This window comes from Bufo bufo, chromosome 3, assembly GCF_905171765.1.
Source record: "Bufo bufo chromosome 3, aBufBuf1.1, whole genome shotgun sequence".
Lineage (NCBI taxonomy): Eukaryota > Metazoa > Chordata > Amphibia > Anura > Bufonidae > Bufo > Bufo bufo.
The window spans coordinates 385,673,616-385,701,371 of NC_053391.1; the positions used below are offsets into that span (position 1 = coordinate 385,673,616).

Sequence of the window (27,756 nt, forward strand, 5' to 3'; positions counted from 1 at the left end):
AGAGGCTCAGCCCTCTCTGCTACTGATGTTCCCTCTCCATTTAGATTGGCAGGACCAGGCAGTGTGTAAACGTGATCACGCCTGCCCGGCCCTGTCGATCAAAGTGCAGAGAGAGCAGAGCCTCTAGGTGTAATGGCTACGCCCCCGTTGCTCCTAGAGGCTCATTTGCATGTATTAGAACATCATTTTTCTCAGCAATGCGAGAACATATGAACATGGGACCGACACAGATGCCTTCACCTGCCAAGCACACATGCAGCAGGTCAGACTGTTTCATAGGTACAAATCTTCTGACAGATGCCCCTGGTTGCATAAATTCAAAAAATAACCATGATTATATTTTTAAGTACATTGACAGACCTACAAAGGCATCATAGAAAAGTAATAGTATGACTAGTCTCAAAGACGGAGCTTCAGAAATGGTAGAAGACGAGGGGAAGAGTGTTGCAATTGGGTGGAACAAAATACAATTGGAGACCAATTTTTAGCATTTCTTGTCATTTCTGTATATAGATAATGATCTAATGGTGACATCCCATGAGATCACTGTTACTAGTGATCTGTATAAATGGACGTGCAGAGAAGGTGCAGATCATGTCTTCTCTCCATGTGTCCAACTATACTCTGCACAGGGAATCCCTGTGTCGTCATCATTCATGTTTCTGGGGTTCTCCAACAACCACCCTTCTCCAGTATTCTAGTATCTATAGAAGCGGTCACACTCCAGAAATGCCTTCAGGCCTTGAACCCTTTTAGTGAGTTCACCATCACCACCTCCTTTGGCGGGAAGTTCCATGTGAGGTTTCTTGCCATTATCCCATTAACTTACTTAGGGCATTCGGAAATTTTAGGCCAGACAAGGCTCACGTTCTCGCCATCCATAACATGATGGGAAACTGACAGCCATTCAGGTCACTGCAGGTCAGTTGGAAGACAAAAGAATGGACTTTGGGTTCTATCTTCGCTTTAGAGCATTTTTTATTTTTTTCTAATTTCTTTTTCTTTTATTTTTTTGCAGAAACGCCTCTTTTCCTTTACTGAGGATTGTTAGGGCAGTGTTGACTTGACATATCTAAGATTTTCAATGCTGCTTCACTTCTGTAATTGGTTTTCCTTAGCAACTAATAAAATCCGTTCTGTCAGAAAGCTTTTACAGATATCTGCCATCTGAACTTGCTTTGTTGAGAACATGAAGTATGTGCATTAGGTTAATTGACCAACCGTATCTAAAAAAATCCGAATAAAACTCAGCAGACGTAAAAGCGTGAAAAGCCTGGCGGTGACTCATGTTCAAGATGTTCATCAAATTTTTTGTCTAACTTATATAATTTCATCCATATGTTTTTCTGTTCTCTCCGCAGCACTCTCCGCCAGCGTGCTGACCCTGTATACAGTCCTGCTTTACAAGTGTCAGGCCTCTGTTGGAGACTAAAGGTTTATCCAGTGAGTTAACACATCGAAGAACCTTTAAATAACAGCTCGAGGGGGGTAATGTTTCTCACTGAAGAGACCAAGTATGATATGAAGACCTACTTTTCAGACAGTGCTCCATGGGGTTTATGCAAAACTGCCAATACGAACTAGACCAGAGAAACCTATCTGTAGGCTGCTGTTTCTGGGTTCTAACCCCTCATCAGTAGAGAGCAGGATACTGGTTGGCTACATGGGATGCATACCATTACATTTTAAAGAACCACTAATCCCAATTACACATGCTTTGCAGGGAAACGTGACATTAAAACAAGTGCCGCCTCTACCCTAATTATAAAAATATAATTTCCTATTAAACACAACTAGGATGCTGACTAGGCCAGCAAGCATGAACATGGTGTGCCATCTAGTGGATGCATTTACATGTATGAATTGCAAATCATGACATGACATTGTAGCAGTTGTGTATTTCTTATAGCATTTTTCATACATTTGCCGCATAATTCTTGAGTTTTAAAATGTTGCATTTCTTTTAAAGGATGGTAATGGAGTTGTGAGGGGCTACTATTTATCTGTCTTCCTTGAACTTTCTGCTGGCCTTCCAGAGACCTCGAAGTATGTATTCTTATTCTGTTGTGTGCTTGACAAATGGGCAGTCTGGTCTATCCAAATTGCTGGCAGTTACTGTTCTTTTGTGTCTTCTTTTTTTTATTTATTTTTTTTGTGGTGCATTCCAAATTATTATAGTTTTATATATATATATATATATATAGATAGATAGATAGTGTCATTGCTGAAAAAGGTTGACCATTTCTATTTATAAATTTTTTGAAATCCTGCAACAATATGCACAGGTAGATGTCCAGTGCATGTGAAGATATATTCTATTATATATATATCTCTCTCTATATCTCTCATAGGTTATATGTGTGTGTTTTCTGAGATTTACATACTGATGGCCTATCTGATCGGTAGGGGTCCAACACCCAGCACCCCACCAGTCAGCTGTTTGTGAAGGCATCGGTGGTCCTGTGGGCGCTGCGGTCTTCTCCGTGCTCACCAAGCACATCACCGTACATTGTATAGCGGCTGTGCTTGGTATTGCAGCTCGGCCCCATTCACTTCTATGGGACTGGACTAAGCCTAGGAAAAGCTGAGAGAAGGCCACGGCGCTACTAGAAGTACCAGTGTCTTTTCAAACAGCTGATCTGTGGGGGTCCCGGGTGTCGCACCCTCACTTATCAGATACTGATGACCTATCCTGGACAAGTCATCAGTATCTCAGTTTTGGAAAACTCCTTTAACCTAATTTCTCTTATAAAGTGCTTCTTTGTCAAAAGTTTACTGGTTTAGGCTACTAATTTTTTTTTTTTGCTTTTACTTTAAACATAGAAATGAGTGAAGGCATGGTTGCCCTCACTGTTTGTCTGTCAGCAGCTTTTTGTGCATGTTCCTGATACAAAAGGTCTTGTAGAAATCATGCAGAGCAGACCAGGTTTAATCTCCTGCCAATCTACACCATCTTTGTCCGAAGATCAGCTGAGGGGGCAGGCTTAACCATGGAGTGTGACTTTAGTGCAGACATGGCACAGCAGGGAGGCTTCTCCAGCAGCCCCCTGTCTTACAGCCAGGCACAGGACCATAAGGAGGAGGAGAGGTACACAGATGGTCTCCTGGAACACAGAATATATTTATCAGTTTTAATCATAAGACAAATAGGACAAAGAGAAAAGAGGAGATGAAGAGATTTTTAGTTTGTACATTTAGTGTTCCTTTTAAGTGACACATGCCTGCTAAAGGGATTGCCTCCTATAGACAACCTGTTATGGTGGATGGATGTCATAGAGGAAGCCGCTCCTGCAACCAAAGCAGAGAGAGAGCCCGTCTCTGGTGGAGGACCTGGTTGGTCCATGAATTACACAAATGGCCCATTAAATTCATTGTGTGCTGTGTATTGCACCTCTCTCTCCGTGCAATCATCTTTAGGTTGTTAGAGTAATTAATTTCAGGTACAAAGCAATCAACAAACAGGTATTAGGCCTATTGGCAAATAACGCAGACACAATCACAAGAGGGCTGTATCTGCGGAGATCCGGGGTCCGCCTCAAAATAGCTTTATTTTATATCCTTATGATAGTAGGAGTAACAGGGGGTATTCAAGGCGGTTACAATACACATGATTGGACAATTAAAGGTTACATAGTTACTATTCAGACAGGGACATACACCCTTTTCCGTGCATGTACACATGTCTATTGGGCAGACTAGATGGGCCAAATGGTTCTTATCTGCCGACACATTCTAGGTTTCTATGTCTAGTCACATCTACAGATGGCCCTTAAAGTGTGTTCCCGAGGTCATAATGTTGTACAGCAGAGGAATATGATAAGATCACATTGTACATTCAATCAGATTAATAACAAACTTAACTATACTAGAACATGGTTTTCATGCATGGATTACAGAGTTATATAAAATATCATTGACCATTACTCCCCTCTTTTTATCATCGTTCCACTGTCTGTATAGATCTCCCTATCTCCCTTCCAGGAGAAGACAGTTTGGAAGATCATCCTTCCTACACAAAGTGGAAGAACTCTAATTCTTACAGATTGTGGGATGTCCTGCATCCATCCAGATAATCTTCTTACATAAACCATCTTCACTATCTAAGTTGCTGAATCTACACAACCAGTGGAATTACATTGGAGGCACATTATGAAAGCTTAAGCCAATTGGTTAGTCGTTAGTTACTTGATTTCTTCCTTCTGTAGTTTTATAATTCAGTTCCACAGTAAATGCAATCAGTTAAGTCCTCCACAGCCTTCTGTCCGCAGTGGGTACAACTGTATGAAGTAGGCGAGGTCAGTACCGGAGTCATAATTGCAGCCGTAGCAGCAGCGGACGCTGAAGGTGGAGTTACCATGACCATCACTTGTGTGGGGGGGGGGTACCCTCAGGTTTATTTTCAGTAATTGCAAAACATTTAGATTTTAATATTCTCTGGAGAATCGGTAGGAAAAGTTAAATCCCCAGCCACTTAGGCCGCGGAACCAATTTAGTGGACTAAGCCATGATAACCAATGAGGTAATGCAATATCAGGAGGGGCTTGATGTGCATCTCGGAACCCCTCTTTTAGTTGTTTTGCTTGTTGTAAGTTGTGTGTCACTCTAAATACACCACTAGGATCAACATGAAGGACCTACTATCTGACATAATCCTCCTTGGGCTGCGGTGAGGTAGTCTAAGACAATTGCATGTTGATTTGTACCGATGATCAGCTGCTTCCGATACACTGAGTCTACCTCTACAGCATCAAACAAATAATCAGTGATATTGTCAAACAATTCCCCAAGGTCATCAATATGCCCAGCATTTTTAAGAATTTCAGCTGACATGACATAAGGGTTCATAGATTTTATGAATGGAAAGAACATTCCAATCTTTTCTGCAGAGGATGGTTCGGCATGAATCTATTTAGTTGAATGTTTAAAATGAGGTTTCTCAGACATAGCTGCTATATCAGGCACTTCCCTTTTCACTAACATGTGCCCAGGTAAATGTTGGAAAGGGATGTCTTCAGGTTTCCAGGTCCATGTAGCAGGCTCAAGTCTGGCTAGGGTGCAAATCTTCCAGCCCCTTGTGGAAGCCACGTAAAAGCCTTGTTACCACATACTATATAAACTTTATCATCTAATTGAAATTGGTTCCTTCTAATAAGTGCATCAACAATTGAAATCAGCATTGTTGTATCATCATACATGCACCAGGATTCAGGATTATGATCATTAGTGGGGTGCAATACTTGTAAGTGATATGAGACCTCTCGGGATCTATGCTCATGCCAGCCTCACCGTCTCCCTTAATGCTTTCCACGTCTTCCTCTGTCTCGCCATGTATGGGCTCAAAAGCACCTAATTGTCTACATTGGGTCTTCTTCCCTGATGGGAATCGGACAGTATAATTCCAATTTGAATCATGCAGTTCTCTTGCCAAATAATATTTAAGTTTCTTAGTTCTCTGATTTACAGTTAGATCTTGGCCAGAGAAGCTCAATTTAATCTCTTCACTAGGCCAACTCCTACTTCTATTGTTGCAACAAGTCTTTCTTTCCACCCGTCCTCGCGCAAGTCATACTCATACCAGGTGCCTATCCTTTCTGATATGTTTACCTGCCACCATGGATACCTTACCCATCTTGTCACAGGTACTGCCAGAGCAGTATTTCCATGATTAGTAAATCCCAGCAGGGTAAGTCTAGCAGCTCCTTTTCTGAAAGGGGACTTGCTATATATGGCATGGAATTAGCTGAGATAGGTGAATGACTGCACATCTAACAATCAGATGGATCTTTCATATGGGCAATAGTTTTATGATATTTAACAAATTTATTGTGCCATTCACTCTTATCTTCTCCATCTGTATCCGCAATGTAATGCATAACAATACATAAAAACAAATACTTTCCCATAATCATGGTTGTTTCATCAACTTCTTGCAGTGGGATGCGTGGATCCAAGTTGGTCTCCCTTCTAGCTTTACGGAGGTTGGTGTAGTCAGCTGGACTTGAAATAGACCATCAAAACGAGGATCTAAGGCCTTCCTCACATGTCTTTTCACAGTAACCCAATCTCCAGGGTTTAGCGAATGAGTCCCTGTCAATGAGGAGGGATCTGGAATAGAACTGAAAGCACGCTCATGAGTCTGCTGTTACCTCCTATGCAATGCTCCTACATAATGTGTCAAATAATGTCGAATGCATAGTCTGGAGCTGCTGAGGAAAGTACAGACCCCTCCTTGGCGCTGAGCCAATTAACACCTCATAGGGACTCAACTTAGTTTTCCTGTGAGGTGTAACTCTGACTGTGTACAAAGCTATAGACAAACACTCTGTCCACGGCTTACCAGTCTCAGCCATGGCTTTCTGGATTTTCAGTTTTAAGGTTCCATTCATGCGCTCAACTTTTCCGCTACTTAGAGGTTGGTGGGGAGCATGAAATGCCTGCTCTATACCTAGAGAATGGAGTATTTCTTGCAGTACTTCTGAAGTAAAATGAGTTCCTCGGTCACTTTAAATCACCTCAGGAACATTGATGGTCAGTTCGCAGTGTTCGCCAGGATTGAGGATGGTACACCTTTTTAATTGTTATGTTTGGAGGAGTAAGAAGTGTCACTTCGTACCTTGTTAGTCTCACCATTGATAAATGGCGAATATTTGCCTGTGACAATAGTTCCTGGACTGCATGAGGCACATATATTGTCAGCGCATGGTCCAGAACAATGTCAGCAACCTTCTCAGTCAGCAATGCACAGGCCGCCATGGCCCGTACACAGGAGGGGGCATACCTGGCTACCACATCTAGTTGTACCGAGTAATAAACTAGGGCAGTTATGGGCAAACTGCGGCTCTCCAGCTGTTGTAAAACTGCAAATCCCATCATGCACTTCTGTAGGCTGATAGCTGTAGGCAGACTGGGCATACTGGGAGTTGTAGTTTTACAACAGCTGGAGAGCCGCAGTTTGCCCATCCCTGACCTAGGGGGCGGTGTTTGCCACCATGTAACCGGGTCAAAACACCTTTTGCATGTCCTGTATTTTCACGGCAAAATAGGTTGAAGTCAATCTCATAATTTGGTATTCCCAGGCATGGGGCTGATGTGACAGCTAGTTTCAACTCCTTGAATCCCTTCACAGCTTCTGCAGTGAGAGCATAAGGTTGCCCCTTATTACAGGCTGCCAAAACATTAAAGAGTGGCTGCATGAGTGATGAAGCAGAGGGAATCCACTCTCTGACATAGCTGACTAGGCCTACAAATGTCCTGAATTCTCGGACAGTGGTAGGCTCATTCAGCTGAGTAACTGCCTTTTTACGTTCTGGTGTTACCGTATAGGTTTTGTCTGTTGGGAAATGCAGTGGCCCAAAAATACCACCTTCAATTTGGCAACTTGCAGTTTGTCTCTGGAGGCCCTGCACCCTTCAATCTGCAAAAACGGCAAAAGTGAATATGTGTCTTTTAAGACAGATTGTCTTATTGGTGGTACAGAGAAGTAGATCATCCACATATTGAAGCAGTTGAGTGTTCTCGTCTTCAGGGTGCCAAGAAAGGAGCACTCTTGCCATAGCTTCAGAAAACTCAGAGGGAGATGTTGCACCTCCCTGGGGTAATCTGGTCTAGCAATATTGTTTCCCATTGAAGGTGAAAGCCAGAAACAGCTGACTTTCCTCCTCCACAGGAACTGAAAAGAAAGCATTTGCCAAATCAATGACCGTAAAGTACACAGGGTTAGAAGGAATCTGGTTAAGCAGTGTGTGTGTGGATTTGGTACAATAGGTGTATCTATAATCATTAGTTTGTTAATTTCTCTGGGATCATGTATCATTCGGTATGCTTGGGGTTTTCCAGGCTCGGGCTTTTTCCTTATAGGAAAAAGTGATGTATTCTAAGGGGATTGGCATTCCCTTACAACTCCAATCTTGAGATATTCTTCTACCTGTACTGCTATTGCAGCAGTTTGCTCTTTGCTCAGGGGATACGGTTTCATTTTGACAGGCACCACACCAGGCTTCAATTTAATTTTAACAGGGTTTAGCTGGACCAGGCCAACATATGTCTTACTCTTCACCCACAGCTCTGGAGGCACTCTTGCAAGCATCTCCTCAACCTCCTTGTCTAGGGTGGGGGTTCTCACCTTGTAACTCATCCTCGCTAAGTAGGTGTAATATAGCACTCAATACTGTCAAGACAGGTTCCATAAGGGGCCCTGTTACCGATACCCCATTTTTCCCAAATCTGATAACTGCACTCAATACATCTGCTCCTAACAAATTCACAGGGCAACTTTCAGACACCAACAATTGCATACATATTTCAGTAGTGTCATCAATACGCACTTGTAGTGGGTTTGTTTGCTTTAGAGCACATGGCTTTCCTCCCACCCCCACTCCCATTACTTGATCAGGGCTTTTAGAATCGTACAGCGACTCATCTGGTCCTTTTGTATGTTCTGAGTCTTCTGTTTTCTAGAGGGACAATCTCTCTTCATATGCCCCTATCCGCCAAAGCACAATCCTTTACGCCTAAATTCCTCCACATTCACTGTCATTCCCTTCCCACTGTTACCTCTCCAAGTTTCCCCCTTTCCCTGCATGGCACCCCTTCCTCCTGTCTGTTGCTGACCAGCGTACGCAGCAATCAACACAGGAACTTTTTGTTCAACTGCTCTTCTAAGCTGCGGATAAGAACTAATGACTGGTCAAGGGAGGTATGCATACATTCCGGACGTATCCTCATTAATTCTGTTCTCAAATCATCTCTTAACCCATTAATAAAACAGGTTTCTGTGTATTTGGCCATATCTCCCGTTCGGATCACTTGCATCAAAATCTTGATCTGAAAATATGGTTACCAACCGAGCATGATACTTATCAACTGTTTCATCCGAAGCTTGGAAAGCTTCTGGTAGTCCTGCTCCCAACTGCTTACTTAATTCTTTAGCAACCACCTTAAGCCTTTTTAGGAACATCTCCCCTGATTTCCTTAATCTTGCATTGTCATCCTGTGGGACAGCTTTATATCTCACCAGCGGTGGGAACCTCTTTTTTTATCTTTTCTATGAAAGGGGGACCTGCTGCTGCACTACACAATGCGTATAAATTGTTCCATACCGCATCATAGTTGTGCTGAATTTTTGTCAAGCCTTTATAAAAACCATTTGGATCCTTTATAGGGATCAGGTAACTTGTCTATCATCATGAGTTGCTCTCCCTGGCTCCAGGGTTTATACCAATCTACTTGCTGAATTGTCCTATCTGGAGCACCTTGGTCATTGCAGGCTCTAGTTACCTCAGTCAATACAGGAAAGGTTTCAAACACCGGAGGAGTGGGTATCTATTTTGGAGTGACTTCCGCATAATCTGGACATCTGGGGGTTTCGCTATGCCTGTGAGCCTGCCCACATTTGCAAATCCATTTTGCCGATCGCAAATCCATGGTGGGTCTCTTAATATCTGCCTGTTCCCTTACTACACGCCATCCTTTCCCATGCTCCTTTATTAAACGAGAGACCACCCGTTCAGGGGTACTCAGACTAGTACCAGGAGCAGGTGTGGAAGTATTCTGGGAGGGGATTTTTAGCCTACTAGGAGAGGAGTCTGATGACTCCTCTGGTCTCCAGCATTGTCTTGCGACTTAATCTTGTGGAGTATGACAATCCACACAGTAGTTACTATTCAAAGGATTGCATTTTCCACAATGCGTAAGCTTCCATCCCGCATCATCTTCCCTAAAGGAAGAGGTGGAAGGTGTTGATGGTCGGGGAGATCTCCACTGTGTCACACTGGTATACGTAGGCGGCGGTCTTGTCATATCACCATATTCTGTACTGTTACTGGGCATTGTAAAGTCTGATCCAGATCCTGACCGTTCTGGATACACTTTATTCCTTACACTCTGAGCGTCTGAGAAGGGTGAGGGAGCAGTTGCAGGAGAGATGCTGGGTTCTACACTGAAACTAACGCTCCTGGGAACCTGACTTACTCCCCCCCCCCCCCCCACCCCCCTAAATTCCTCATCCTCCTCCTTTGTATTATATAGGGGATCATGCCTAGCTGAGGTGCTTAGCCATGCTTCCACCTGCCTCTCATATCCCTGTTTCTCTATCCACTCCCTCTCCTTTTCCTTAAATCTTCTCCACCTGTCGAGATCCAAACACCCGACCTCTGGCATTTCTGCTCTCTTAAGGATAGCAGTAGCATTGCTAACTGCCCATTTCCCATGCTCTAGTTCTACCAAGTGCTTCATTGTAATCCTGGGGCGACCCTTTTCTTCCCCTTCTCGCTTGCTAGAACTAGTTCCCATAGCAAACCGGACAAGGTAGAGATCCTTGAACTTTTTTGGTTATTCCTGCTATGTATAATATTTTTAAGGTTACAGATTTTATAGTTGGGTTAGGCTATACATCCGTAAGCTGTGCATAGGAAATGAGAGGTATATCTGGAGAAGAAGCTTGCACTTCCCTGGCCTTCAGACAGATTCTGTACCACAGGTAAATGCACACAAAGATATGGTAACTCCTATATATTCCTCATACAATAGACCAGCATAGTTGGCAAATCACTATCTCAGTGTCTAATATCCTATTATAGCAAGGTAATTGATGGTCCACTGATGGTAATTGATGGTTTAACGGAAAATGCAAATGTGATCGCACTCTACATCCAGCACTCTGCCCTGCCTCCATGCTGGATGAGACATTGGTGTACATTTTGGCCAAAGCGTAATAAGCCACTCACCACGTCAAGGTCGCCTCATTTGAGTGGTCCCTAACACTAGTTCCTACCTGTTTATGGGCCATGACAGCCACACAAAGTCCAGGGAATGCAGGTCAGCATGCAAGCCAAGCACACTCTGCTTTTAACCCCGTCCGGTGCCATTACAGCTTTCATCGGATCCAGGGATGCAAGTACCAACATGCATGCTGAGCCCACCATATACTTCTCCTGGAGCCAAATGGCTACTGGTAGGTTCTATATAAGCAGACTCAGTTTTATACTGACTTTAAAACCAGCCTCCAGGACAGATTGACTGGTCAGGTGTACATGACTCAAAGGAGATCGCCACGCCTCCAATACATACTACGAAGAAAAAATGTGGGAAATTGAGTCAGCACAACCCGTATGTAGGTGCACATCACTATGGCGAAATACATATACAAACGGAAAATACAAATGTGATCGCACTCTACATCCAGCACTCTGCCCTGCCTTCATGCTGGATGAGACATTGGTGTACATTTTGGCCAAAGCGTAATAAGCCACTCACCACGTCAAGGTCGCCTCATTTGAGTGGTCCCTAACACTAGTTCCTACTTGTTTATGGGCCATGACAGCCACACAAAGTCCAGGGAATGCAGGTCAGCATGCAAGCCAAGCACACTCTGCTTTTAACCCCGTCCGGTGCCATTACAGCTTTCATCGGATCCAGGGATAAGCAGACATACGGGTTGTGCTGACTCAATTTCCCACATTTTTTCTTTGTAGTATATATTGGAGGCGTGGCGATCTCCTTTGAGTCATGCACACCTGACCAGTCAATCTGTCCTGGAGGCTGGTTTTAAAGTCAGTATAAAACGGAGTCTGCTTATATAGAACCTACCAGTAGCCATTTGGCTCCAGGAGAAGTATATGGTGGGCTCAGCATGCATGTTGGTACTTGCATCCCTGGATCCGATGAAAGCTGTAATGGCACCGGACGGGGTTACAAGCAAAGTGTACTTGGCTTGCATGCTGACCTGCATTCCCTGGACTTTGTGTGGCTGTCATGGCCCATAAACAGGTAGGAACTAGTGTTGGGGACCACTCAAATGAGGCGACCTTGACGTGGTGAGTGGCTTATTACGCTTTGGCCAAAATGTACACCAATGTCTCATCCAGCATGGAGGCAGGGCAGAGTGCTGGATGTAAAGTGCGATCACATTTGCATTTTCCGTTTTGTATATGTATTTCGCCATAGTGATGTGCACCTACATACGGGTTGTGCTGACTCAATTTCCCACATTTTTTAATTGATGGTTTAAGTTGACTAAAACTTTACTTTTATTTATTTACTTTTAGAATCTTTCATCCATTAACTCTATCCATACATAAACAATACATAGTTTTAATTTGTCTATCAGCGGTGCGGGCAGCTCTGTCTTATTGACCAATATTATCACTGTTGTTTCACAGCTGCTGTTTGTTGCCACTATTACTTATGGCCTGTTTTTGCTTATAGCAGTAATCTCTTGTCGCCTATATAGCTATATATATTCACTCCTATTGTGGAGCTCCCTCACTGTCACCGAGTTAAAATTGACACTCTTACACCCTGCATCCCGACATGTTTCGCTGGACACCCAGCATCTTCAGGGGATCGTGCAGGTATGAGTGTTGGGGGCGGAGACCATCTCTTAAAGATTCGTATTTTGTCACATGTTTTCAACTACCAATGATATCCCAGATTGTCTTATCTTTCTTACTTAATACCACGCCTTGTTCTTCTAATGGGTTCATAATCGTCGGAGCTAGATGTATCATCATCTCCCGATTCGTGACCTCGCGATACATCATGCACACTCGCGCATGCGCGCAAACTTAGACACCTCTTCCAGAACACTATCTTTTCATGTACTACGCAGGCGTGCGAACTTAGATATTTTTCATTGATGGCTATGCTTTGTGGTAAGTTGGCATACGCGCTTCTACCTTAATACCTCCAGCTGGCATCGGTTTATCTATTATGCCAGCACAGGAATAACTTATTATTATTCTATTTATTAGATATCTGACTTTGCGCTTCACATACAAGCTAGTTTCTTCTCAGTTTTCCATCTTCTTCTTCACACTGCCAAATGCATCTTTTCACTATGAGCTATGTCCAGAAGAGAGGAGGGCTATTGGTGAAATTACTGAGAGAGAAGATCTTATAATAAAACCCTCTGATAAGGGAGGTAATGTAGTCTTGATGAACAGAGATGAATATATTGGGATGGTGATGAGACTGCTGGATGATAAAACCACCTACAAAAAACTAGAAAGTAATCTAACAGAAAAATACAATAAAGATCTAAAAAAGATATTGATGGAAGCTAGAGATAGAGAACTAATTACAAAAGAAGAGTATAAAGTCCTATATAGATCACATCCGACAATAGCGACATTTTATGCCTTACCAAAAATTCATAAAAAACGAGAACCCATACCTGGAAGACCTATAGTTTCAGGCAATAATAACCTATGTGAAGGCATAAGTACTCACGTAGATGCCATTATTAAACCATTTGTACAGACTCTTCCTTCCTACCTTAAAGATACTAGTGACACTGTCCATAAGTTACAGGAGATACATCTCAATGGAAATACCCTGATAGCGAGCCTAGACGTCGAGGCATTATACACAAGTGTACATCATGAATTGGGCATTAAGGCGGTAGAATCTTATCTTTACACTAAGGGTACACAATTTTATGAGCACAATAATTTTGTCATTACACTATTACGATTTCTTCTCACACACAATTTTTTTGTTTAAGATGGGCAAAATTATTTACAAATCACTGGCACAGCTATGGGGACGGTTTGTGCACCAAATTTTGCCAATTTATTTTTGAGGTGGTGGGAAGATAAATTTGTTTTCACTGGGCACAATTCCCATTACTCTGATCACATAATGTACTGGGGTAGGTATTTAGACTATATTAAAAATTTTTGGAACGGCACAGAATCAGAGTTTGTACAATTCACAAAGGACCTCAACAAGAACGATATAGGCCTATTATTTACAGCAGAGATCCAGAAAAGAAGCCTGAATTTTTTGGATTTAAAAATAAATATTGAAAATTATTGGTAAGTCAGTACCGAAATATACAGGAAATTTAACGGCCACTAACAGCCTCCTCCATTAGGAAAGCTGCCATCCAAGGCCCCTTAAAAAAGGTATACCATTAGCTCAATATTTGAGAGCCAAGATAAATAGTACAAACGAGTCGGCCTTTGAGGAGGAGTGTAAACTACTGTATCAAAGATTTCTGGCTAGAGGGTACCCCAGAAAAACATTGTATAAGGCCTACAATAGAGTTAAGAATATGGAGAGAGACAGCCTTTTTAGGAGGAAGGAACTGAAAAATGAAAAAACAATACAATGCATAGGCACTTTTGATTCTCAACATCAAAGAATATATGGGATTCTCAAAAAGCATTGGCATATTCTTAGATCAGATAAGGACCTCAAGGAAGTATTACCCAGTAATCCATCAATAACCTATAGAAGGGGAAAAAAATCTAAAAGATATTATGGTACATAGCCATTTTCAAAAGAAGAAATGCACAAAAACCTGGCCATCTACACAGGGATCATACCCGTGTTGAGGATGTGCATTCTGTAAATACATGTTGCCAAAAAAAGAATTGTAAACCCTCATGATGGAAAGACATTCATCATTAAAGACTGCATTCATTGTAGAACCACTGGTGTAGTCTATGCAGTACAGTTTGACTGTCCTAAAATTTATGTGGGTAAGACGATACAGGAATTGAGAAGGAGGATCTCTAAACATCTTAGTCCTCTCAATACTAATGATGATACACCCCTCGTAAGACACATTAACAAATATCATAAAGGTAGTCCCTCAGGCCTTAAAATTTGGGGAATACAGAAGGTAAATTCAGGCCCGAGACAGGGAGACGTGGATAATAAGCTCCAACAGGAGGAGGCTAAATGGGGATTTACCGTTTGAAATCCTTGTCACCAATTGGAATAAATTAAGGGTTCACCTTCTCTCCATTTTTGTAATAGAATGGAACAGCAAAACATGAGAACATGAAAATATTAATACACTAAAATAAATACTAATAAAAAATAGATATAAATAGTGCAGATAGACAAGAGACCATCTTTTATTTGAGAAAAAAACATACTTTTTCAAAAATAACTAAACAGTGAAAAAATAGAATACATACCATGGTGAGTGATGTGTTTTTCTTTCTCGGACTGTGGGGGTTTCGGGGGGGTGGAAAGGTGATTGACGTCCCAGAAGGGATTTTGTGGTAGGAATCCTAAAGATGGAGAACAACAAGTAAGTCTTATATAACAAAATAAGGACCTGTAAATAGCTGTGAGAAGTAAATAAAAAAATGAGTGGGAAAGTAGAATCTATGCAAGATAAGGTACAAACTGTATATAGGTAAAGTATAATAACACCAGTATACTAATATCATAAATCACTCAATTCAATATAACCATCTAGAAAAGCTGCAAGAACTGACAAAATATATGGGACTATCCCATAAGAAAAGTAAACATTTAAGCCCCACGTAGACATAGCCCATCGTGAAAAGATACACTTGGCAGTGTGAAGAAGAAGATGGAAAATTGAGAAGAAACTACCGTATTTTTCGCCCCATAAGACGCACTTTTTTCTGCCAAAAAATGGGGGGGAAAATGCCCCTGCGCCTTATGGGGCGAATGCTGACATTTTTACATCGCAGGCTGCGATGTATGAGCGAGCAGGGAGGAGCTGGGGGCCGGCAATTGCGGCGGTGCCGGTGCAGTCATTGTATACCGGCCCCACCGCTCCAGTGCTGCACTATACAAATCTAAAATGTCTCATTCAATTAAAAGTGATTAAGCATGCCCCCCCGGGCGGCAGCGTAACTCCCTGATGTCACGTGCCTGCGCCGCCTACTTTATGAATGAAGCAGGCGGCGCAGGTACGTGACGTCAGTGAGTGCCTGCGTTGTACAGAAGCTGTTAGGGTGTACGGTAATATTAGGAGTGAGGGGGCATGTTTAATCACTTTTAATTGAATAAGACATTTTATATTTGTATACTGCAGCACTGGAGCGTGGGGGGGAGGGAAATCTGTGGATGACAGTTTTATGGGGGACATCTGTGGATGTCACTCTTAAGGGGTGGGGGGTCTGTGGATGGCACTGTTGTGGGCTGGGGGGGTCTGTGGATGGCACATATATAACAGTGCCATCCACAGATCCCCCATAACAGTGCCATCCACAGATCCCCCATAACAGTGCCATCCACAGATCCCCCATAACAGTGCCATCCACAGATCCCCCATAACAGTGCCATCCACAGATCCCCCATAACAGTGCCATCCACAGATCCCCCATAACAGTGCCATCCACAGATCCCCCATAACAGTGCCATCCACAGATCCCCCATAACAGTGCCATCCACAGATCCCCCATAACAGTGCCATCCACAGATCCCCCATAACAGTGCCATCCACAGATCCCCCATAACAGTGCCATCCACAGATCCCCCATAACAGTGCCATCCACAGATCCCCCATAACAGTGCCATCCACAGATCCCCCCATAACAGTGCCATCCACAGATCCCCCCCATAACAGTGCCATCCACAGATCCCCCATAACAGTGCCATCCACAGATCCCCCATAACAGTGCCATCCACAGATCCCCCATAACAGTGCCATCCACAGATCCCCCATAACAGTGCCATCCACAGATCCCCCCATAACAGTGCCATCCACAGATCCCCCCCATAACAGTGCCATCCACAGATCCCCCATAACAGTGCCATCCACAGATCCCCCATAACAGTGCCATCCACAGATCCCCCATAACAGTGCCATCCACAGATCCCCCATAACAGTGCCATCCACAGATCCCCCATAACAGTGCCATCCACAGATCCCCCATAACAGTGCCATCCACAGATCCCCCATAACAGTGCCATCCACAGATCCCCCATAACAGTGCCATCCACAGATCCCCCATAACAGTGCCATCCACAGATCCCCCATAACAGTGCCATCCACAGATCCCCCATAACAGTGCCATCCACAGATCCCCCATAACAGTGCCATCCACAGATCCCCCATAACAGTGCCATCCACAGATCCCCATAACAGTGCCATCCACAGATCCCCCATAACAGTGCCATCCACAGATCCCCCATAACAGTGCCATCCATAGATCCCCCCCCCCCCACAGTGCCATCCACAGATCCCCCCCCCCCCCACAGTGCCATCCACAGATCCCCCCCCCCCCCCACAGTGCCATCCACAGATCCCCCCCCCCCCCACAGTGCCATCCACAGATCCCCCCCCCCCACAGTGCCATCCACAGATCCCCCCCCCCCCCCCTGTAACAGTATCCTTCACAGATCCCTCCCCCCTGTAACAGTATCCTTCACAGATTCCCCCCCCCATAACAGTGCGTCATCCACAGACCACCATTAGTTCCAAACCCACCAAAAGCACACCTTTTGGTTAAAAAAATATATATATATATATATATATATATATATATTATTTTTTTTTTTCCTCCCCAAAAACCTAGGTGCGTCTTATAGGGCGAAAAATACGGTAGTTTCTATGTGAAGCGCAAAGTCAGATATCTAATAAATAGAATAATAATAAGTTATTCCTTCACTGGCATAATGGATAAACCGATGACAGCTGGAGGTATTAAGGTAGAAGCGCGTATGCCAACTTACCACAAAGCATAGCCAGCAATGAAAAATATCTAAGTTCGCACGCCTGCGTAGTATACGAAAAGATAGTGTTCCGAAAAAGTGTCTTAAGTCCGCGCGCATGCGCGAGTATATATAAGACATCGCGGGAGTAGAATCGGGAAGAATTAGAAAACTTCCACAAGTCCGCTCGCATGCGCGAGGCTACATGACACATCGCGAGATGATGATACATCTAGCTCCGACGATTATGAACCTATTAGAAGAACAAGGCGTGGTATTAAGTAAGAAAGATAAGACAATCTGGGATATCATTGGTAGTTGAAAACATGTGACAAAATACGAATCTTTAAGACATGGTCTCCGCCCCCAACACTCATACCTGCACGATCCCCTGAAGATGCTGGGTGTCCAGCGAAACATGTCGGGATGCAGGGTGTACGAGTGTCAATTTTAACTCGGTGAAAGGTGAGGGAGCTCCACAATAGGAGTGAATATATATAGCTATATAGGCGACAAGAGATTACTGCTATAAGCAAAAATAGGCCATAAGTAATAGTGGCAACAAACAGCAGCTGTGAAACAACAGTGATAATATTGGTCAATAAGACAGAGCTGCCCGCACCGCTGATAGACAAATTAAAACTATGTATTGTTTATGTATGGATAGAGTTAATGGATGAAAGATTCTAAAAGTAAATAAATAAAAGTTAAGTTTTAGTCAACAGTACATGATCCAAAGACGTATTTAGGTCCAGGTGGACCATCAATTAGCTTGCTATAATAATAAACGTTGACATGTACTGTGAGGTCAATTGATATATAGTTGGTAATATCCTATTATTCTGCAGTGCTACGTTTACTGCATAGCTTATACGAACATATGTATTCTGCCTGCTTCAGCGTCTGGAGAGTGCCCAACCTCCAAGCTTAACTTCTAAGGTTAATATAAGCAAAGTGTCAGTAGCGGATCTAAGACGAACAGCGCAGACTGACGATAACAAAAAACAGACTGGCTTCTGACTCCGTTTCCGGGTTTGTTCCACCAAGAAGTGCAAAATCCCTTATCCCGACTCACATGGACTCCTCCTGTTGCCAAGAGCAGCCACTTCACTCGCACCCCTAATCAGAGTCACCAAGATGCAGTTAACCCTTCATAGGACACAGGATGCCAGTAGACAAACCAAACAAGATTCACGTCATCAAACACACACTTTCTACAGCTTTGAGCAGGTGAATAACAAGTACAATAACCGTACAATACAAGCTGTTCAAAGGCACAACAAAGAACATTTGATTATTCTCTACCTGAATGATATCCGATACCTGCAAGGTGGACTGGTCCTGAAAGCACCCCCCACAGCCTCAGGAAAGCGAGTGAGTCAACGGCTCACTTACCTAGGATTTGCATTCTTCAACCCGGGGGTGCCGCTTCCTTGTGGTTCAGTCCCAAACCAGCCGGTTTGGATAATCTCGGTGGGACCTCCAGAAATGTTAGAGTAATTAATTTCAGGTACAAAGCAATCAACAAACAGGTATTAGGCCTATTGGCAAATAACGCAGACACAATCACAAGAGGGCTGTATCTGCGGAGATCTGGGGTCCGCCTCAAAATAGCTTTATTTTAGATCCTTATGATAGTAGGAGTAACAGGGGGTATTCAAGGCGGTTACAATACACATGATTGGACAATTAAAGGTTACATAGTTACACGTGATACAATTATCATTATGATATGGTTATATAATTAGATATTGAGTAATTCAGCAAAAGTTCATCCCTCCAAGCAATGGAAACGTACACCGGACATCTGGCGCATTATCCTTGGAAAACATGTCAAAATGTTCTGAGTCCACTGATTTATATATGCACAAAAATGCATGTTTAATTGTGTAATCGTGTTACTATTCGGACAGGGACAGACACCCTTTTCCGTGCATGTACACATGTCTAGTCACATCTGCAGGTCATAATGAATGTTATACAGCAGAGGAATATGATAAGATCACATTGTACATTCAATCAGATTAATAACAAACTTAACTATACTAGAACATGGTTTTCATGCATGGATTACAGAGTTATGTAAAATATCATTGACCATTACTCTCACAAGGGAAACATTGAATTGGTTGACACAGGCGACCCTTATTAATTAATCTGGCTTTTGTTGTACAGCACCATTCTCTTGTGTAGCATGATTTAATGTTATTAGTTTGACAATCTAGGCAACAGACATCTTTGTATGCGGTCATCTATGACATTTGTATCTGGCAGGTATGAGTATCGTGTGGAAATGGTACATCAGTCTTCCAATGATCCTGCTAAAAACATCATTCGAGAGTTTGCATCCGATTTTGAAGTAGGCGAGTGCTGGGGATATAACCGCTTCTTTCGTCTGGACTTACTCGCTAACGAAGGCTATCTGAACCGTGCAAATGACACTGTCATTTTACGGTATGTATGGAACTTGCATTTACGCCTGGGATATTAAAGGGGTTACCCAGTAGTATTACATTTTTGTATGTATGTCGGTTAAAACTAAAAGTAGAGCCATATCCACTGTTGCCTATCCCCCATCATTGCCGTTCCAAATTGCTTTGCCCTGCTTATTTGTTCTTTCTAGTCTCCCGCTTATTTGATGTTTATGGCCTGTCCTAGGGACAGGTCATCAATATTTAAGCTTCTGAAAACCCCACTGATCTTGAAAGTAAAGGACTATTATTCTTGTTTGGCGATACATCCCCTTCAGTGCTTTACACTGTTCAACAGCCCCTGTGCCCTTTGCATAGGATTCCGAATGGCCTTAGTTGAGTGGTTTTTTGCAAGTTCAAGGTACTGTGGCTCTGTGCAGGGATAAATTATAAGGGAATTCAGCTCTAAACCCACGATGCGGCCCAATGATTTTTAGGCTAGATGGGCATGATCTAGGTCAGACCCCCACCTATCATAAAGTGATTGTATGTCCTAGGGATAGGCCATCACTTTATAAGATGTTAATAATCAATCAATGACATTATAGCACATGAACTGCAATCCAAATTATTATTATTTTTGACACTTTATCTTTCTGTATTTCCCCTCCACAATCCATCAGGATGAGTTGACAGGCAGACTATGTGGAATGCCATGTCACTCGGTATGAGGTCCCAGACTCATGAATCCATCTAAATCTCAAAAGTTAAAAAACTGAACAACATTCTATAACCGTATGATCCAATGTCCACATACTTTCGGCCATGTAGTTTTTCCTTCCAAGAAGCACCTTATTATAGTGTTCAGACTTTCCATCAACAGGGTGTTTCAAAATGGCTCTTTACAGCACCAGGTGAATTACTTTGTGGTGCAAGCTCAGGTCATAGATCACCATCTTTGTTTACTGTGTCTGTGAACGCATGGAAGAAGCCATTTTTAAGATATTAAAGGGGTTATCCCATCTTAGACAATGGGAGCATATCGCTAGGATATGCCCTCATTGTCTGATAGGTGCGGGTCCAACCTCTGGGACCCGCACCTACAACGAGAACGGAGCCGGGGAGAGTTGTGGCTAGAGGACCCCGGGTTTCCCAGGATCCGTCCACCACCAGGCGCAGCTCCCCGCTTATCCCATTGAAGTGAATGGGAGCGCACTGCGCATGAGCGGCCTCGCTCCCATTCATTTCTATGGGGCCGACAGAAATAGCCGAGCCAGAGCTCGGCTATTTTCGGCGGCTCCATAGAAATGAATGGAGGGCGGCTGCGCATGTGCAGTGCGCCCTCCTCCGCTTTCTCCGTTCTCCACCCGCTGGCTTGCATGGGCTTATGACCTGTATCTGGCTGCTCCCCTCCCCGCCTATGGGTAGGGTCCCCTCCTCCTTCTCTGTTGCTGGCAGCAAATGACCCATAAAACCCCTTAGGGCTCATATCCCCAGACCAGAATGTCGCAGAAAGATGGTATCGGGCCCAATTCATCTGCCTGGGTTCCGGCTACAACAAGAGTCCAAGCATGGTACTGTTATTTGGTTTCTGTGGGGAGATATGTATATCTCCCCTCCCGGGCATCCTAGCCTTAAGCCAGGACTACGTGGATGTTTGGCTTTGCCCCAGGATCGCAAAAATATAACCGAATTATTCCTGGGATGGATGGACGATTCATAATTCCTTATGAAATGTAGGTGCCCACATGTCTGGGAGGTATCATTGATCCTGGGCAAGAGCTGAGACCCCCTGCCTGGTTCCTGCAGATTTTGTTGCCTCCAAACTGGCTGGTTGAGGTGTGACATTATCCACCTGGGGCCTCCCTGAAGCCTGGACCCCTGGGGCTTTCTCCCTTGCTAGCTGACAATCAGATGGCTGCGGGGTGGGAACATATTTTGCATGTACACTGACTGTGTACAAGCCAAAAGGTGAATCAACTGACAATCAGGGCTGTCGGTAAATAATAATCCATATTCCTCACAGACCCACATTCTCAGGATCTGTGGGGGTCCCAACAGTTGAACCCCCACCAATCGGATAGTTATCCCTTATCCTGTGAATAAGGGATAACTTCAAAACTTGGTCCAACACCTTTAAAACATTTCTGGCCGTGTGATAACTACTCCACTTCTGAGAACCACCAGAAACGATTATATACTTGTGTGAATTGTATACTGTACATACTGTATGTGTGTTCTTTTATAAGCTTCATGTATATTAGTTAGATTCCAAGAGACAGTCTATTTGCCATATATCTATCAGTGTGGCTCTCAGGGCAGCAAAGCAAATCTGTTATCCAGGTGCCAGAAGAAAAGTTCCGCCAAGAGTCGTATGGGAATTGGGGAAAAATATTGATCTCTGTGTAAATACCCAATGAGCAGCAGGTAGCTAACCAACACACTATTAAAGGGGGGCTGCAAGCTCTTCTGATGTAAATAATTGTATTCCCCATGATATATCGGTTCCTAAGAACCATGTCGAGTTCTGTTCCTCTGTTATTCCAGATTTATGAGAAAAACTACCAACTGAGCGTTACCAGGGGTGGATCACTGCTCGGTCTGACACCATCTGATCAGTCCTGCCAGTATGGGGCTGTGTAGGGACACACCCCTTTAGCAAGGGAAATGTTAATGGCCATTAGGCAATTTATATCATAAATTTATCGGAGGAATGGCACAGTGCAGCGTTAAAAAGATGCTTCAGAGTATGCATTAAAACAGACATGTCAGGGGAGGTGACATCTGCTTTATTTTTTCAGTATGTAATGCATGCTGTTTCCTTATAAATAGATATTTCTAATCCCTCTGTCCTGGATACCTGGGTCACATTAACTGCTGCTTCAAGGTCGGCAGAGGAAATAATAGTTATTTTGGATGTTTTGTAATGTTTGTTCTTAGTCAGGGTGTACATTACCTCTGCAAGAAAGAATGGTAGACTTACTGTATTCATTGCTCATCAAGATTCCAGGTTCGCTCCCCTACATTTTTCCAGAAGAGTCGGGACCAGCACTGGTACATCTCTCAGCTGGAGGCAGCACAGACCAGTTATGTGCAACAGATCAACAATTTGAAGGAAGTAAGCAATTTTAACTTTGATATGGTAGCGTTGCATTTGCAGTGTATATTTGCCATATGCACTGGCAGGGGTGGGCTGGGAACTTAACCACCTCAGCCCCCAGTGCTTAAACACCCTGAAAGACCAGGCCACTTTTTACACTTCTGACCTACACTATTTGACCGTTTATTGCTCGGTCATGCAACTTACCACCCAAATGAATTTTACCTCCTTTTCTTCTCACTAATAGAGCTTTCATTTGGTGGTATTTCATTGCTGCTGACATTTTTACTTTTTTTGTTATTAATCGAAATTTAACGATTTTTTTTGCAAAAAAATGACATTTTTCACTTTCAGTTGTAAAATTTTGCAAAAAAAACGACATCCATATAGAAATTTTGCTCTAAATTTATAGTTCTACATGTCTTTGATAAAAAAAAAATGTTTGGGTAAAAAAAAATGGTTTGGGTAAAAGTTATAGCGTTTACAAACTATGGTACAAAAATGTGAATTTCCGCTTTTTGAAGCAGCTCTGACTTTCTGAGCACCTGTCATGTTTCCTGAGGTTCTACAATGCCCAGACAGTACAAACACCCCACAAATGACCCCATTTCTGAAAGTACACACCCTAAGGTATTCGCTGATGGGCATAGTGAGTTCATAGAACTTTTTATTTTTTGTCACAAGTTAGCGGAAAATGATGATTTTTTTTTTTTTTTCCTTACAAAGTCTCATATTCCACTAACTTGTGACAAAAAATAAAAACTTCTATGAACTCACTATGCCCATCAGCGAATACCTTGGGGTCTCTTCTTTCCAAAATGGGGTCACTTGTGGGGTAGTTATACTGCCCTGGCATTCTAGGGGCCCAAATGTGTGGTAAGGAGTTTGAAATCAAATTCTGTAAAAAATGACCTGTGAAATCCGAAAGGTGCTCTTTGGAATATGGGCCCCTTTGCCCACCTAGGCTGCAAAAAAGTGTCACACATCTGGTATCTCCGTACTCAGGAGAAGGTGGGGAATGTGTTTTGGGGTGTCATTTTATATATACCCATGCTGGGTGAGAGAAATATCTTGGCAAAAGACAACTTTTCCCATTTTTTTTTATACAAAGTTGTCATTTGACCAAGATATTTATCTCACCCAGCATGGGTATATGTAAAAAGACACCCCAAAACACATTCCTCAACTTCTCCTGAGTACGGGGATACCAGATGTGTGACACTTTTTTGCAGCCTAGGTGGGCAAAGGGGCCCATATTCAAAAGAGCACCTTTCGGATTTCACAGGTCATTTTTTACAGAATTTGATTTCAAACTCCTTACCACACATTTGGGCCCCTAGAATGCCAGGGCAGTATAACTACCCCACAAGTGACCCCATTTTGGAAAGAAGAGACCCCAAGGTATTCGCTGATGGGCAAAGTGAGTTCATGGAAGTTTTTATTTTTTGTCACAAGTTAGTGGAATATGAGACTTTGTATGAAAAAAAAAAAAAAAAAAAAAATAAGCATTTTCCACTAACTTGTGACAAAAAATAAAAAATTCTAGGAACTCGCCATGCCCCTCACGGAATACCTTGGGGTGTCTTCTTTCCAAAATGGGGTCACTTGTGGGGTAGTTATACTGCCCTGGCATTTTCCAGGGGCCCTAATGTGTGGTAAGTAGGTAAATGACCTGTGAAATCCTAAAGGTGCTCTTTGGAATATGGGCCCCTTTGCCCACCTAGGCTGCAAAAAAGTGTCACACATGTGGTATCGCCGTATTCAGGAGAAGTTGGGGAATGTGTTTTGGGGTGTCATTTTACATATACCCATGCTGGGTGAGAGAAATATCTTGGCAAAAGACAACTTTTCCCATTTTTTTATACAAAGTTGGCAATTGACCAAGATATTTCTCTCACCCAGCATGGGTATATGTAAAATGACACCCCAAAACACATTCCCCAACTTCTCCTGAGTACGGCGATACCAGATGTGTGACACTTTTTTGCAGCCTAGATGCGCAAAGGTGCCCAAATTCCTTTTAGGAGGGCATTTTTAGACATTTGGATACCAGACTTCTTCTCACGCTTTGGGGCCCCTAGAATGCCAGGGCAGTATAAATACCCCACATGTGACCCCATTTTGGAAAGAAGACACCCCAAGGTATTCAATGAGGGGCATGGCGAGTTCATAGAAATTTTTTTTTTTTGGCACAAGTTAGCGGAAATTGATATTTTTAATTTTTTTCTCACAAAGTCTCCCGTTCCGCTAACTTGGGACAAAAATTTCAATCTTTCATGGACTCAATATGCCCCTCACGGAATACCTGGGGGTGTCTTCTTTCCGAAATGGGGTCACATGTGGGGTATTTATACTGCCCTGGCATTCTAGGGGCCCTAAAGCGTGAGAAGAAGTCTGGAATATAAATGTCTAAAAAATTTTACGCATTTGGATTCCGTGAGGGGTATGGTGAGTTCATGTGAGATTTTATTTTTTGACACAAGTTAGTGGAATATGAGACTTTGTAAGAAAAAAAAAAAAAAAAATTCTGCTAACTTGGGCCAAAAAAATATCTGAATGGAGCCTTACAGAGGGGTGATCAATGACAGGGGGGGTGATCAATGACAGGGGGGGTGATCAATGACAGGGGGGGTGATCAATGACAGGGGGGTGATCAATGACAGGGGGGTGATCAATGACAGGGGGGTGATCAATGACAGGGGGGTGATCAGGGAGTCTATATGGGGTGATAACCACAGTCATTGATCACGCCCGTGTAAGGCTTCATTCAGACGTCCGGATGCGTTTTGCGGATCCGATCCATCTATCAGTGCATCCGTAAAAATCATGCGGACATCTGAATGGAGCTTTACAGGGGGGGTAATCAATGACAGGGGGGTGATCAATGACAGGGGGGTGATCAGGGAGTCTATATGGGGTGATCACCACAGTCATTGATCATGCCCCTGTAAGGCTTCATTCAGACGTCCGGATGCGTTTTGCGGATCCGATCCATCTATCAGTGCATCCGTAAAAATCATGCGGACATCTGAATGGAGCTTTACAGGGGGGTAATCAATGACAGGGGGGTGATCAATGACAGGGGGGTGATCAGGGAGTCTATATGGGGTGATCACCACAGTCATTGATCATGCCCCTGTAAGGCTTCATTCAGACGTCCGGATGCGTTTTGCGGATCGGATCCATCTATCAGTGCATCCGTAAAAATCATGCGGACATCTGAATGGAGCTTTACAGGGGGGTAATCAATGACAGGGGGGTGATCACCACAGTCATTGATCATGCCCCTGTAAGGCTTCATTCAGACGACCGGATGCGTTTTGCGGATCCGATCCATGTATCAGTGCATCCGTAAAAATCATGCGGACATCTGAATGGAGCTTTACAGGGGGGTGATCAGGGAGTCTATATGGGGTGATCACCACAGTCATTGATCATGCCCCTGTAAGGCTTCATTCAGACGTCCGGATGCGTTTTGCGGATCCGATCCATCTATCAGTGCATCCGTAAAAATCATGCGGACATCTGAATGGAGCTTTACAGGGGGGTAATCAATGACAGGGGGGTAATCAATGACAGGGGGGTGATCAGGGAGTCTATATGGGGTGATCACCACAGTCATTGATCATGCCCCTGTAAGGCTTCATTCAGACGTCCGGATGCGTTTTGCGGATCCGATCCATCTATCAGTGCATCCGTAAAAATCATGCGGACATCTGAATGGAGCTTTACAGGGGGGTAATCAATGACAGGGGGGTGATCACCACAGTCATTGATCATGCCCCTGTAAGGCTTCATTCAGACGACCGGATGCGTTTTGCGGATCCGATCCATGTATCAGTGCATCCGTAAAAATCATGCGGACATCTGAATGGAGCTTTACAGGGGGGTAATCAATGACAGGGGGGTAATCAATGACAGGGGGGTGATCAGGGAGTCTATATGGGGTGATCACCACAGTCATTGATCATGCCCCTGTAAGGCTTCATTCAGACGTCCGGATGCGTTTTGCGGATCCGATCCATCTATCAGTGGATCCGTAAAAATCATGCGGACGTCTGAATGGAGCTTTACAGGGGGTTGATCAATGACAGGGGGGTAATCAATGACAGGGGGGTGATCAGGGAGTCTATATGGGGTGATCAGGGGTGATTAGGGGTGATCAGGGGCTAATAAGGGGTTAATAAGTGATGGGGGGGGGGGGTGTAGTGTAGTGTAGTGGTGCTTGGTGCTACTTTACTGAGCTACCTGTGTCCTCTGGTGGTCGATCCAAACAAAGGGGACCACCAGAGGACCAGGTAGCAGGTATATTAGACGCTGTTATCAAAACAGCGTCTAATATACCTGTTAGGGGTTAAAAAAAACACATCTCCAGCCTGCCAGCGAACGATCGCCGCTGGCAGGCTGGAGATCAACTCTCTTACCTTCCGTTCCTGTGAGCGCGCGCGCCTGTGTGCGCGCGTTCACAGGAAATCTCGCGTCTCGCGAGATGACGCGTATATGCGTGACTGTGCGCAGCGCTGCCACCTCCGGAACGCGATCCTGCGTTAGGCGGTCCGGAGGTGGTTAAAGTGGCCGTGGACAAAAAAAACTAAAAGTGACCTTGTGTTGTAGGCAAGTCCAGATTGACAGAAGGAGGGCCAACAGGCAGTGCCAGCAAGACCATAGAACAGCACAAAACGCTGCCCCAGCAGAACCAAATGCCACAGTGTATAAACAAATACTGCCCCAGCAGAACCAAATAAAACTGTGCCGCCGTTCAGGTGCATGAGTGCCTGATGTTCCTAAATTAATTCTGAAAGCATCAGATCTTTATGCACC

General features: G+C 43.7%; 1 protein-coding gene across 3 annotated transcripts in view; it reads left to right on the forward strand.

The window, feature by feature from the left end:
* The window catches only part of TRIM37 (tripartite motif containing 37), a 156,416-nt gene that overhangs the window by 56,044 nt on the left and 72,616 nt on the right, over positions 1-27,756 (forward strand). For all 3 annotated transcript variants that reach the window (XM_040424758.1, XM_040424759.1, XM_040424757.1), the window contains exons 11-14: positions 1,362-1,443; positions 1,970-2,046; positions 19,699-19,878; positions 22,839-22,953. In XM_040424758.1, coding sequence (XP_040280692.1) covers positions 1,362-1,443; positions 1,970-2,046; positions 19,699-19,878; positions 22,839-22,953 — 454 coding nt within the window. The remainder of the gene's footprint in view (positions 1-1,361; positions 1,444-1,969; positions 2,047-19,698; positions 19,879-22,838; positions 22,954-27,756) is intronic.